This window comes from Embiotoca jacksoni, unplaced genomic scaffold (assembly GCF_022577435.1).
Source record: "Embiotoca jacksoni isolate LCO1_2020_lvr unplaced genomic scaffold, fEmbJac1.0.p SCAF_24, whole genome shotgun sequence".
Lineage (NCBI taxonomy): Eukaryota > Metazoa > Chordata > Actinopteri > Embiotocidae > Embiotoca > Embiotoca jacksoni.
This window is the reverse complement of record NW_027185375.1, coordinates 253,671-267,810: the sequence shown is the minus strand read 5'-3', so window position 1 is coordinate 267,810 and position 14,140 is coordinate 253,671. Positions and strand designations below refer to the sequence as shown.

At 43.6% G+C, this 14,140-nt stretch overlaps 1 protein-coding gene across 1 annotated transcript; it reads left to right on the top strand.

The window, feature by feature from the left end:
• The first annotated feature begins 112 nt into the window (after nt 1–112).
• vangl2 (VANGL planar cell polarity protein 2) lies at nt 113–12,413 on the top strand. The gene is made up of 8 exons (XM_069158838.1): nt 113–431; nt 4,696–4,937; nt 5,564–5,687; nt 5,780–6,387; nt 7,917–8,053; nt 8,604–8,739; nt 9,027–9,273; nt 9,476–12,413. The coding sequence occupies exons 2-8, from the start codon at nt 4,867–4,869 to the stop codon at nt 9,731–9,733; spliced, it is 1,581 nt and encodes a 526-aa protein (XP_069014939.1). The 5' UTR covers nt 113–431; nt 4,696–4,866; the 3' UTR covers nt 9,734–12,413.
• The last annotated feature ends 1,727 nt before the right edge of the window (nt 12,414–14,140 follow it).

The following is a 14,140-nucleotide window of genomic DNA, read 5'->3' as shown; positions in this document are numbered from 1 at the left end:
AATACTAATTTATTCTGAAAACCATGACCGGAAGCTGTGAATGCGCTCTCGAACACTCTCTAACTTGACTCTTTATGGTTCTCAGCCGGTGCTGGACGTCCACACAGACACCCCCCAATCCACCCCCCCTCCCCCCCTCCCAGCTCAGCGGGACTCCGCCACACCGCAGAAGCGGAGCCGGGATGAGGTTCGTGTCGCCGCCTGTTGTGCGTCTTCGGTGCGTCGATTGTTTTCAGCCGAAATGCAAAGTGTTCGCGCGAAGAAGATTCAAGTTGCTCTCCGGTTATAAATGAGCGCGGACGGATGAGAGTCGGGAGAAAGTGAATCCGGCGCATTCGGAGGGACTTTTGTTTGGAGACTCGGATCTGAACTGCTGCGAGCCGCCAGCTCTTTGTGCTGCTGGTTGCAGCCGTTTCCTTTTGGGCAGTAAGGTAAGACCTCCCCGCAGGCATTGTGGGAAAAATGCATTGTTAGTCTGTGAACACGTTGGCTCTCTGGACGGGAACTGGTTTTACGGCAAAAACAAAAAAAAAAAAAACCCAAAAACCAAATCAACATTCGCTACAGGTTTTTTTTTTTTTTTTTTTTTTTTTTTTTTTTTTTTTTAGACGAATAAAAACATGTTAAGGCTTTTTGTCCAAAAACCATTCGCCTTACAGGACTGATGAGCTGGCAGATACGGGACTCACCAGCACCGGATTTCTCGTTATTGTGAACGAGTAAACCGGTGTCCCCGGACGTCACTCGCTTTCTCTTGTTGAATTTTCTCTCCGTGGACTTTCTCATTTTTGCGCTTTTTACGCACGCCGTTTCCAAAACGGAAACACTTTACACGGCGCGCCTTGTTGATTTTATTTCACCGCGGACACAAGCATGAGGGTCGAGTTTGCTGTGTGTGGTCACCAGTCTGTTTGCTCGCAAAGCGGCATCACTTCGTCCGGGGTGTGTTCGTCTTTGTTTCACTCGCTGCGTCCCCCCCCCCCACGCGTGAATTCACGCAAGCCGTTTTCCTCGCCGATTTGTTCATGGCTTTACCGTGAGGTTTGACTTCGACTGACTGTTTGTAATGTGAAGGCCTCGAAGCCTGGGCTCCTTCCAGGAGTGTGTATGGAGGCAGCAGCCACACCTCGTTGGCCCACCGCCACCCTGAGGCCTGGAGGCCCCTGGGAGCCACACAAGTAGGCTCAGAAGCCCTCGGCTCCACTTTAGGGCGAGAAACACTCATTTTATGAAGTGTTTTATCAAAAAAAAAAAACTGATTAGTAAACAAACAACATTTCACTTGTTGGCAAAGTAATATGTTGTTTTTTTTGTTTTTTTTACATGTATAAATAAATCTGGAGTAGAATGAGTAGAAAAAAAAAAATGCAAAGGCACATAAATAAATCTCTCGCTGCACCAAATTTTGATTCCTGCAGCCTGAGATCAAATTACCTATTAAACATGTTATATTTTGTAGCTGACACCCCTCGCCCCCCACCAACCATCCTGTTTCCAGATTGCACATGGAAAATATCAGATGCCAGATGAAGCTGAACATGGACGCTAATGTGTAAATCGATCAGTGGGGAATTGATTACAGTGGGAGAGGCTCATGAGTGGGATCGATATGACAGACGGGGAGAGCCAGGCTGGGTTTTGTTGACATGGAACAACAAGATGATTGTAATTCTGTGACACTGATTTTCTACATTTGGGTACATTTTTTTTTTTTTTTTAAAGAAAATTCTGCTGAAACATGAACACATTCCTGAAAATCACTAACTTGGTTGTTGTATGGGTCACCGTATTCGTTGTCATAGTGTTTTGTTGCCTGTTCATTCTTATATTCTTCTTTTCCATGTGAGCATGAGTCAGTAAATAGGCAGTTTCTCCAAAAGCATCATCATCATCCAAAGAGGCCTGCATTCTGTGACCACATGTTTTACATTACGATCATTGAATCAACGTTCTCTATCTCTCTGCTTCGTTATATGTACACAGAGATAATCCCTCAGAGAACCAAGGTTACGCCGTAACCTCATGCTCTTACCTGTATGAATAAGCAATATAAGAAAACTGTCATTTAGAGATGGTGTGAGTTGTATATTGGCTGTAACCCCACTCCCATGCTCTGTTGTGCGAGAGCCCAGATTTGACTGATACAAGCATTTGTCAGTCATTTCCCTCAATGCAGGCCTTGTTAGGTCTGCTGAAGCTGCAGCTGCAGAGATCTAAAGATAACTTTTCATGCCACTACAGGGAATAGGACTTCTTAGGTCACTGGGATATCCATTTTTAACGAGAACATCAGCAGAGTGCTGTCTGACAGGTAGTTCAAGCATCTGTGTTTCTTTAACGCGAGATTGTCACTTCATGATGTTTAGGAGAAGTTTCAGGGAGCACAACTCCTGCAAGATTTGATTCTGTGACATGAGAGTCAGAAAACACATAAATTCACTGTTCACTTAAACCTCCTTCACCTCAAGTACAAGCAAAGACGGTATTCCATAAACTAAACGTAGAAACTGTTGAGATATTGGACCCATATTATATATTCAACCCAAAATTATTATTAATCTAAAACACTCGTGATTTGATGTGTGTTGTGTTTTTATGGGTTTAAGTCATCTGCTATCCCTGTTTTTATTTAACAGTTTTCACCTGCTTTATTTTGGAAAATAAAAATGCTCCTTGTGCCATTATTTCATGTTTAGTTTACTATTTAAAAAAAAAAAAAAAGTAAGGAAGCAAACACTTCTTCCATCTCATATTAAGAATTAAAAAGGACATGTCCATTTATAAATGTATACCAGACAAATACTACAGCACAGTATAATGTCGAACTGTGTTCCAATATCCATACTACCATACTGTTTAGTCTGCCAGAAAAATATTTAGTGTTTCCCAATACATACTATGTTAAATGTAGTATCTGCTACTACATATTTAGCAGTGTGCAGCCAAGCGGGCTTCTCTGGCTGTTCTTACCCACAATCCTCTGGAGACGACCGAGTCTCACGAGGGAGTTGGTGGCACTGATGCGTCGCCTCGTTGCAATTCGCAAAAGGAGGAAGAAGAAGGTTCTAAATCGTGTCCTTTTTCGTTTTACTTAAGCTGTCGCGCTACCGATCGCGACGGATATGACGAAGAAGGTCAAAGTTCAAGGTGCATTTTTATGACGAAGTAGTATGTCCTAAATGTATGCATGCTACATGCAGCAGTGCACGCTTTGTAAGGGTAGCTGGAAGTAAAAAGAAAAAGTGTGATGATTTCGGAACAGTAACTTAAGTGTGTAATACACCCTGCAGGCCACTAGAGGTGTCACGATTCACCTGGCTCCGAAGGAGGTGACAGTGGAACAGTGTAGTCTAGTGGACTCGTGGGTGAGCTTTGGCGTGAGCCTTTGATTTTTTTTTTTTTTTTTCCCTTTTCCCCCCATGGCTTTATCTACATTACGGACACGTACTACGGACTGTCGCACCTGGAATGATGGCAGCCTTGAACACCGACTAATGTCCCTGCTGAGCAGTCCATGTGTGAATCACATGAAAGCCATCAGTGAAATCTCAAGTGTCTAATGTAGAAGACGGGACAGCGGAGGTCATGGCACAAACAGAGAGCACGAGGGGACTTGTTTATCACATTAAGACTCTGCTTGTTCTGCAGCCAATTTAGAACAACACACTTCTGTCCAGATTTTTTTTTTTTTTAAAAGTAAACTTAAAATGAATATTCAAAATGAGTCGTTTAAAAGAAAAATAAAGAAGAAGAAATTTCCTTTAAAATGAAGTCGGTTTCGCAGCCTGGTGAATGAATCGTGTCTGTTTTTGTCCTTTTGAGGTGTGTAGTTGAGGAATAGCGCGACGTGAGGGTTGGGGGGTGCTGAGTTGATGTTCGGGTTGCCACGGCAACCGCCCCCCTGCTGCCTTTTCTCACCCCGAGCCTCCCATTCATCCCCATTGTCGTAGCCGAGCTGTGTTGCCCTTGGAGACCACCGGGGACGGTTGGGGAATGTGGCGTCGGGGCGAGTATGTATCACACATCGACCCGCGACAAAACGCTGCAAAAATGAAAGGCGTGCAAACTGAAAACAAAGCTCGCTTTAAAAACCGAACATGATGTCTTTTTATTTTTTGTTTTTCTTTAAACCAGCATTTTCTCCGAGGTCGTACAAAAAAAAAAAAAGTAAATGGCTCGCTCGCATGTAAAGCTGGATTATTTTGGAGCCGCTCTGATGCTGGGCCTCCGCTCCTGCGTGTCGTGCACACTGGAGACCTGGAGCCGCCAATAGAAAGTGGCGTAATTGCCCTTTTATTGGCTGAGAACGCTCTCGGAGCCAAATCACTGGAGTTCACTCATAAAAAAAAAAAAAAAAAAAAAAAAAAACTCCCTCAAAGCGGAAGAATGGGCTGAGCTACGTCCTGTGCTGCAGAGAGCACACACACTTTCACACACCTCGCCGTGCCAACACTTTAACAATGCTGTCTCTCTTCTTGTCTCTTGGTATGTGTCCCTCTCAGACTATTTTACTTCTGTCTCACATGACAAATTATCTTTTTCCTCCGCCCCCCCCCCCTCGCTTCATTTCTCATCCTGCCTCCCCTCTGTTCTCTCTCCTCGTCCTCCTCATCCGTCTTTCTCTCTCTCTCTCTCTCTCTCTCCAACTCGCCGTTTCTATAATTCCTCTCTCATTTTGTGCCCTCTCTTTCCCAGGCCTCCAAGATAGATTCCCTCAGGAGTAAAGTGGACTTGCTGCGCCTCCCTCTGGCCCTCTCTTCCAAGACCATCAGCGACCGCAAGAGCCAGTTGGGCGTGGTCTGGGAGAAGGGCGGTGGCTCGGGGACGGGAGTGGCTCGGAAACTCCGCCCACCGCCGGCCTCTGACATGGACAACGAGTCGACGTACTCGGGCTACTCCTTCAAGTCGTCCCACTCACGAAGTTCCCGCAAACACAGGTAGAAGATCGCCGCAGTGAAAAATTGTTCTCGGTTCATCTGTTTATTCATTATTTCGCTTTTTAAAATGTCAGAAAATAGGAAAAAAAAGTATTAATTATGATTTCCCAGAGCCAAAGCTGACAAATCCAAATTGCTTGTTTCATACAACTAAGAATCGAAACACCAGAGATTCAATTTTCAATCATATTTGTTGCTTTATTGAACTGATACAAAAAACATAAATAAACACAAGTTGTAGAGTGATAGAGTTAGAAACTTGTGACAGAAAAAAATGGCCCGTAATTACTTTGAATTAAAAGTCTGAATATTGCTATTACCATGGTATCCATTTTAAAAAAAAAAGTATATTCAAATTTTGTGACATTTGCTTAAAAAATATGAACTATAAGCATATTTTGTAGAAAACAACAAAATTCATGTCCAGAATTTCAATAAATTTGAATTTAAATGTCTTCTTTTGTCTGTTCATATTTTGTAACCAGAGTTTGTCTATCAAAGGTTCATATTAATGACTGGAAGATTACATATAACGTGGATGTGATGCGTTAAATAACTGTGTCGTTGGATAATGAGCGACGCCTGCCCTGAAGACTTTTTTTTTTTTTCCTCATGTCTCCTTTCAGAGAGAGGAGGGACCGACATCGCTCAAAGAGTCGCGACGGCAGCGTCCGTGCAGACAAATCGGTGGTGATCCAGGCGCCGGGGGAGCCGCTGCTGGACGCAGAGTCCACCAGAGGAGACGAGCGGGTCCAAGATTGTTTTAGTCCTTCCTGCCGACGTGCCTTTGCCTTGGACCCGGTGTCTCTAACGCTCTTCTCTCGGCTCTCCTCTGTCTCCAGGATGACAACTGGGGCGAGACCACCACGGTGGTCACCGGCACCTCCGTGGACAGCGTCTCCAACGAGGACCTGACGCGGCTCTCGAAGGACCTGGAGGACGCTTCGCCGCTCGAGTGCCGCCGCTACATCAGCCCAGCGCTGGGCGCCGTCCTGGGGCTCTTCTCTCTCGTCACCCCTCTGGCCTTCTTAGCCCTCCCACAGCTCCTGTGGCGAGACACGCTGGACCCTTGCGGCACACCGTGCGAGGGCCTTTACATTTCTCTGGCCTTCAAGCTGCTCATCCTCCTCATCTCCACGTGGGCGCTGTTTCTCCGGCCGCCCAGAGCCACGCTGCCGCGCTTCTTTGTCTTCCGCTGTCTGCTGCTGGCGCTGGTCTTTCTCTTCGTGGCGTCCTATTGGCTCTTCTACGGGGTGCGGGTGCTGGAGCCCAGAGAGACGGACTACAGGGGGATTGTGGGATACGCGGCATCTTTGGTGGATGCGCTGCTGTTCATCCAGTACCTGGCCCTGGTGCTGTTGGAGGTCAGACACCTGCAGCCGGCTTTCTGTCTGAAGGTTGTGAGGACCACAGACGGAGTCAGCCGCTTCTACAATGTGGGACAGCTCAGGTGAGTGCGTGGGTTTCACTTTTTACTGATGTTTGTCGGTGGTTTTGTTTGTTTATTATCAGGATATCTCACATTTGAATGAAGCTTGGCACAGAGTTCAACCAGGGATCAAGAAAGTGCTCATTGTTTTCCGTGCGCTTAGTTTGGTGGATTCTTTAAGGCAAGACAAATGAATCCATCTGAACGAGAGCCCTTTCTACCCGTTAGGATTTCAGCTTTTTAAATTGACATCACACTTCACTCCCTGTGCAACTTGACCCAAACCATCTTACAGCCACTGGTTTGTGAACTGCCGTTATGATGCCCGGAGTTTGGATTTTGGCCGTCGCCGTCTTGCTGTTTTAGAGCCAGATGTGACCATATTTGGATGAGCTGGGGTGGATCTGATTGGATCTGATGGGAACCCGAGGACACTACGTCCCGCTCACCGATAGCAGAAACCTGACGGCACCACAGGCCTGTCAATCAAACAGACTCGCCCCCAAAAACACAACTTTTTGGGGCCTAATATCTAATCAATGACGGGATTATTTTCAGATGGACCGCCAGAAAACTAATAAGAAGGAGTGACTTTAGTGAATGACACCTTGATAACTTGTAGAAAAAATGTAGACTTTGTATTTAACCTTTTAAGCCCTAGAGGCCCCCAATTGGGGGCCATGGAGAAGACTTAGTGAAACTATTATTAAGATATGGACATATATACTGATACTTACACATCTGAACAAAACTCACAAGTGTTCCCTTTATTATTACGCCAACATTATTCAAATAGACCTCGTGGTTGCAGAGATATACTCTTTTTATTATGGGTGTGCAATTTTCGAGCAGAGGCCTAAAAAAAATAGGTGTGTTTTTAAAAGGTTAATGAGAGAAGTTGAATGGCCGGAGGTGTTTTGGAGTTGACCTCTAGTCTAGTGGAGTGGTGTTGCAGTTTAAGGCACTTCTGCATTGGCCTCATTTTTCAGATCCGGAAGCTACGTCCACTTTTATATACAGTCAATGGTTTAAACCGTACTTGGTTATAACTAGGAAAAGATTTCTATAAAAAAACAAAAACACGTCGCTTTCTCGGTGTTCAACCCTCATCTCTTGAGTGAAAGTTCTGGATTCGATCCATACCACAACCTGCCGGACTAAATGACTAAAGTACCTTTGTTCTTTGTTAAATGACCTCCTTCTTCAACCTGGTCAGGGCAAGGCAAAGCATGACAATAGACACCCTCTAGTGGACTGACGGCTGTACTACACCCTGGGCTGCGGAAAAAGGGGAACTGTTTGTTTGAGAATAGTTCACAGGCTTTCAGGTCTAACTCTAAATAAAGCTGCAGGTGATTGTTAGACTGTTTGTGCTTGGTGTTAACTTATACTCTTGCAGTACAGCTCTATTTTTCTCATACGAGTTTCCTCAGTTGGTTCACCACTTCCTCTGGCCACAAATTGTGAAATGTGTCATACACTGATAACCGCTCTGTGATGGGAAATATTTCCATCTCAACGTTTCTTCCGCTGTCTCTGACGCAACGCAGTATTCAGCGGGCCGCGGTGTGGGTTCTGGACCAGTACTACAGCGACTTCCCGGTCTATAATCCCGCCCTGCTTAACCTGCCCAAGTCCATCCTCACCAAGAAGATGTCTGCCTTCAAAGTCTACAACCTGGGGGAAGGTACGATGATCTCGTCTAGCCTGTATCCTTTATACATGGGAACAATTACTACCACGTGTAGATTTTCACACGGGCATTAGAAGAGTGGTTTAACTCACTAAATGACACAATCACAAGGACGGGACGCATCACAGTGATGCACATGGAGCAGGGGGAAGCAACAAGCGTTATGAGTCAGAACTCCAAGTCATCTCGCTTAATCTCTTGCATCAACCCATTTGTTACACGTGTTTTTGTGACACATAAACAAACTGATGCACGATGGCTCTTTGGTTCTCTAACATGGTTCTCAACACGCAAGTTTCTCACCCACAACAACAACACAATCGAACAGTCTCAGAACATTTTGATCGCACCGCATATAATCATAGAGGTGAGTTTGAAATGACAAGGATGTGCAATATATTGCGAGACAGCCAGACGGCATTACATCACTATGATATCAATCCAGCCGAAACAAATGTTTGCTGAATAGAAAAGCGGAAATACACATTTGATGGGTAATAAACCTCTAATCTCCACACTAACTCCATTCTCAACATGTTCACAGAGAACAGCACCAATAACTCCACGGGGCAGTCCAGAGCCATGATCGCAGCCGCTGCCCGGAGAAGAGACAACTCCCACAACGAGTACTACTACGAGGAGGCCGAGGTGGAGCGAAGGGTCCGCAAACGCAAGGCCAGGTAGCAACAGACGCATGCTGACAAAAATATAGTGTACACGTATAAAGAGACAGAATTCGTAGGATTTAATGGAGCTGGAGGGACAGATTTATTTAAACTATAATGGTATCCTAACTAGTGGTTGATGTGTCCTTACCTTTTGTCCCATCAGTCAAAATTAACGTTGAAATGACTTTGCGGCCTTAAATATTTTCTCAAGTGTTTTGTGTAAATTTTGCACCATTCGATGGAAACATAAAAAAAAAAAAAAAAAAAGACATCTTTCCTGCTGTCATTTCTCCTCCCAGACTGGTGGTGGCAGTAGAAGAAGCCTTCACCCACATTAAACGTCACCAGGACGAAGATGGAGTCGTGTCCTCTCCCAAACACCCTCGGGAGGTTATGGATCCCAGGGAGGCGGCGCAGGCCATCTTCGCCCCGATGGCGCGGGCCATGCAGAAGTACCTGCGCGCCACCAGGCAGCAGTCCTACCACAGCATGGAGAGCATCATCAACCACCTGCAGTTCTGCATTACACACAACATGACCCCCAAGGTAAGGAGTGCTGTTGTTTTCTTGTTGTTACTCTTGTAAAAAAAAACACACACACAAAAAAAAAACACTTCTGCATCTCACTAAATGTATTATTTATGTTTATTAATCTTGTTCATAATTTACTGTAATGTGGCTTTAATTTTAAGCAATTTATCGTGTGGATATTAACGAGTTTTTTTGTTGTTGTTGTTTTCTTCCAAAGGCTTTCCTTGAGCGTTACCTCGGCGCAGGTCCCACCCTCCAGTACCTGGACAACAGCAGGGGGCGCCAGTGGACGCTAGTGAGCGAGGAGCCGGTGACGGCCTCTCTGCGCCAGGGCCAGGTCTTCTGCCTGAGACGCCTGGACTTCTCTCTTGTCGTCACGGTAACGCCCCTTCCCTTCCTGCGGCTGGGCGAGGAGTTCATTGACCCCAAAAGCCACAAGTTTGTGATGAAACTCCAGTCGGAGACATCTGTGTAAGAGGAGGCAGATCACTGGACAGAAGAGAGGAAGAGGAAGAGGAGGTGGATGCGGAGGCGGAGGCGGAGGCGGGTCAATCAAAGATACCAATCTTCCAGGGTATCTTTTTTTTTTTTTTTTTTTTTTTTATATATATATACTTTTGGTAATACATATTTTCATAATTATTGTTTGTTGAATAGTGCGACACCCAAATATGCAAATCTGGCAGGGTAAGTTAACACCAACTTACAGAAAAGAAAAGGCAAGGCAACAGAAATACACAACCACTGGCCTTGTTCCTTATTCCTTCTAACCTCGACAAGTGATCTGTTCACGTCTGATAATGCACTGCAGACCACTTCCAGTTCCTTTGATAACGGGAACGCTGTTCTTTAGTCGTATTTCTGTACAAATTTAATGAATTCTTTTCTTTTTGATGCTTCGGTTAAAAATGACCACTTGAGTCTATAAAGTGGATTTCTAATTCAGCCACCATTTCTAAAAGGTAATACACCCATGCAGGCTTCTTTATGTGCAGAAACATCGACCTTTCTTAGGCACAGTCAGCTGAGAGTCCTCACCATCTCAGAATCTGATCTTGGTTCCCTTTTTCCTTTTTACTTGAACTTCTTTTTGTAGCTGTCGACGTGGCCTTCGCAGGCAGATAAGGCAAAGACAAAAACCTTATGTGAACCTTTTCGATTGCATCCACGGACTGAATCAAGAGGAGCATAAACAGCTTTTTGAGCTGTTTCCTTATTTTTGATTCCACTGAATAGTTGACTGAAAAGTGGATGTGCCTACTTCCCACTGATTGTAACGTATCAAGCACGGCTGGATGGACTCAACACAATGGAGCATTTCATAAACCGGTCTGTGTTATTATTTTATTTTTTTACTTTTTTTTACTTCATTCGAGAAGTGTTCCACCAACAGAAATACTTTTTTTTTATTTTTTTTTATTTTTTTTTTATGGCTCACACGCCCGCACTGAGAACAAATACGACAATCAAAGCACAATGTAGTGACAGTACACTATAGGACCAGTTTATCTTCAGTAACACCGGTGTGAGGTTTTGCTCTCCGGCGCAGCGCAGCCAAGTACCACCGATGTGCTTCTTTTTCCCGCAGCGTGATCTTAATTCCTACCTTTGATATTTCGCAAAGTAAGCAAACGCGTATCTGGCGTGCACGCGCGGTTAAGTGTAGCCGCGTCATCAGCTGGATGAGGTGGGGAAACCGCCACGGAGCCCCCAAAGTCCCAAGTTCACTCCAGATCAATTGGTTCTACGAAACTGTATTAATTGGAGATTTGTTTCCCGGAGTTTTCACCTTGAATCTCAAACATTGTCATTTCGACACGAGTTCGTTAAGTCACTATCTGTTGCTGAGTGAGGGTAACGCATTTGCAGTAATGTGAATTAAACGAGCTGGGTGTCTGTGGCGGCGTTGGCGGGAAAAGTCGAAAGCGGTGCGCAGTCAGCGACGTGTTTTGTTTGTTCCGCCACAGAAGGTAGGCCGAGCTCACGCAACAGGCTCGGTCTTCACCTGCCAATTGAGGGACGTCACACAGGCGACACTGTTCGGCTCTCTGACAAGAGAAGTCCAAACCGCAGCTGGCGCCAAAGAGAACAAAACGGAGATCTTTTTTAATATTGTAACTTTAAGCTCGACGTCAACTAAGATCGTTTCTCATTACATGGACTTTACCTCCGGACCCGTAGAGGTGCCGTTTGTCAAAATCTTATTACGACCTCAAAATGTAGTAAACCAGTTTAGCCTTGCGTTTTAATAACACTGTCAGACTCTCGACGCAGCAGAATCACAGATACCGCCTTTTTTTTTTTGAATGCGTTCTTTGTCTTTGTGAAAACCTGGCGCCCACATCACCTCATAATTCAAATAGACTTGACCATTTTGATTTCGGTTATTCTAGTAGCGGCTAATGTAGCCTTGAGGTGACCACGGAGGTCTGGTAAGTTGTTATTTCCAGCTTCGCCGCGCAAGACTGTTCTTTTTTCAACTTGTAGTCCTCAGTGTTACAAGACATGTAAACAAACCAAATGTGTAAAATCAGGACATTTACCCCTTTTGCTTGTTCATTTTTTTTTTTTATTGTGCTCATATACAGAATATATTCCTTGATAATGTTGACTTTCTTCAAATTCCTCCAAGCAACTAGTGATTTTTGTTGTTGTTTTGCTGTGGGGAGAAAAAAAAAAAAAAAAAAAAGAATAGTTCATCAGTCATCAGAATAGTTGCAAATTAATATTTTTGTCGAACAAACCGATTAATGGACTAATCAGTCATTCGAGTTAGTTTGGATGTCTGGAGTAATGATGAAGCTGCTTTGTATATACTTGGTCAACAACAGGTCTTTAGCAGGTTCAATCCGGCTATGTTATGAGATGCGTGTGCAAATGTGTGTGTTATTTGTAACTCAGAAATGTCCTTCTTACACTACAGATAGTCGTACCACTCACAAGCAGTTTGCGTAAACGTTTTGATGCCGTTTTCTAAGATTGTGTTTTTTTTAAATCGATTTGTTTTGCTGTAACTTTGTTGAACTGAAACTAAGCTCCTAACACTTGTCTCTGAAGGACATTATCTCTAAAAGCAAGATTATCCACTGGTACACTGTTTTGTTTGGACAGAGTTGAAGTAAAATGTTTTTAATAAATGATCTCGTTGGAAGTTAGTTGTGTCATGAGTCATGAGTGGGGTTTTTTAATCAGTCAAAAGAGGAAGTTCAAAAAAAAAATTCACGTGGGAGTCGTGAAGCTTGTTTACGTGAAAAGGCTTTGTTTTGCAAATCATACAAAACCCCATGGCTACAATTCACCAACTAAAGAAATGCCCCGAAATAATACAAAATATAGAACAATTTCAAAGAGGAACAGAGAAGAAACTATAGATGAAGGATTTACACTGATCTATGGGAAATTCTACCCAAGTACCATTAATATGCGTTTCTTTGCAGATGTGGTAGCCTACTCTTTAGAATAAAAGTGAGACACATTTTGACAAAAATGTAAATGTATTTTGAACAACAGTAGTCATTCAAGAAGAACCTAAATTCCTAGAAATCAATCTTTTTTTTTTTCCCTCCAAAATTCTACACACAAAACCCCATAATGAAAAAGTGCAAAAAGTTTTTAAAATGTTTGCAAATCTATTAAAAATGAAAACTGCAAGCAGTGTTCTCGCAAAACAGGTATATAATGTATGGTCTCACCACGCCGGATGTATGTCACACGTTTCGTGAGGAAATTCACACTTCAAACGAGACGGGTTGAAGAGGAAGCTGGCAGTTGAGGAAATAAATCTAAAAGATTAACCTTGAGGGCAGGAAATGCAATACAATACTTGAAAGAAACAGGATTGAGCAAACGTATTTAGGTCGTTGATAGAACTTTTTTTTTTTTTTTTTAAAGGGATAGGTTATGCTGGTTTACACTCCAATACAGTAGGTGGCGGTAATGCACCTTTCGCTGGATGCGAAAAGAGCACACGGTCCCTTCGGCCTAACTTCAGATATTCAAGTATCTGAGGAGAATGATGGATTTCTTTAGATTAAGTTTCATGCTGTCGTGCCTCGGCAGTGGGACTGAGGCGAACCGTGCTCATTCTCTACCGAGTAGGACGTTTTTCTCTTTTCTTCGATGATGACACATCATCAGTTTGAACGTCTTAATGAACGTCAGGATATCAACAGAAAACAAGGACGATGTTTTACAAGGGAATATGCTGACCATAATCATTGGGGCCCGAGCACCGAGCATCGGTGCGAAAGCCCTGTTGTTTTTCGTAAAAATGTTCTCCGTCAGACGTTCTTCTTCTCCTTACGTAAAGTGATTTGCCTTTTTGGAGGCTTTATCATATTCAAAAAGTCATGAAAGTGGATACACATATGTCTCCCTGCGAAAAATTTCATATTCTGGTGAAGTTGCGAGTGGGCGTGGCCAAACGGCTCGAGAGCCAAGTAAGTGGGCACAACTATTGTCCTGACTTCATATTTTTTTTGTTTTTACATAAATGTGGTCAATTAGTGTTCCTTTTTCAGTAGTGGGTTCTGTTACAAGTTGAACATACCCTTTCTCTGTTAAACATTTACATATTGCTGACGATTTCAAAATGTCCTCATTAAAATCCCCCATGACAGCAATTGTTTCACTTTTTTCTTGGAGGCAATTAAGTAAAATGTCAAGATGATTTTCAAACAATAACATGGGATAGCGTGGCGGCCGACATACAAGTGCTATCAATATATTGTAGAGCACTCCAAATTAACATGGGGCACATGGACAATTTCATATTCCATGTTATTATTACTATACATGCCAACACCGCCATGTTGTTGTGCTTGCAAATCCACCAATATGGGAAGGCTGCCGCTGTACAATAAACTTCGTGGACAACTATCAA

Coding starts and splice junctions, on each gene's coding strand:
- vangl2 (XM_069158838.1), top strand. CDS start 4,867: ATGGACAACGAGTCGACGTACTCGGGCTACTCCTTCAAGTCGTCCCAC. Junction 4,938..5,563: donor CGAAGTTCCCGCAAACACAG/GTAGAAGATCGC, acceptor GTCTCCTTTCAG/AGAGAGGAGGGACCGACATC. Junction 8,054..8,603: donor AGTCTACAACCTGGGGGAAG/GTACGATGATCT, acceptor ACATGTTCACAG/AGAACAGCACCAATAACTCC.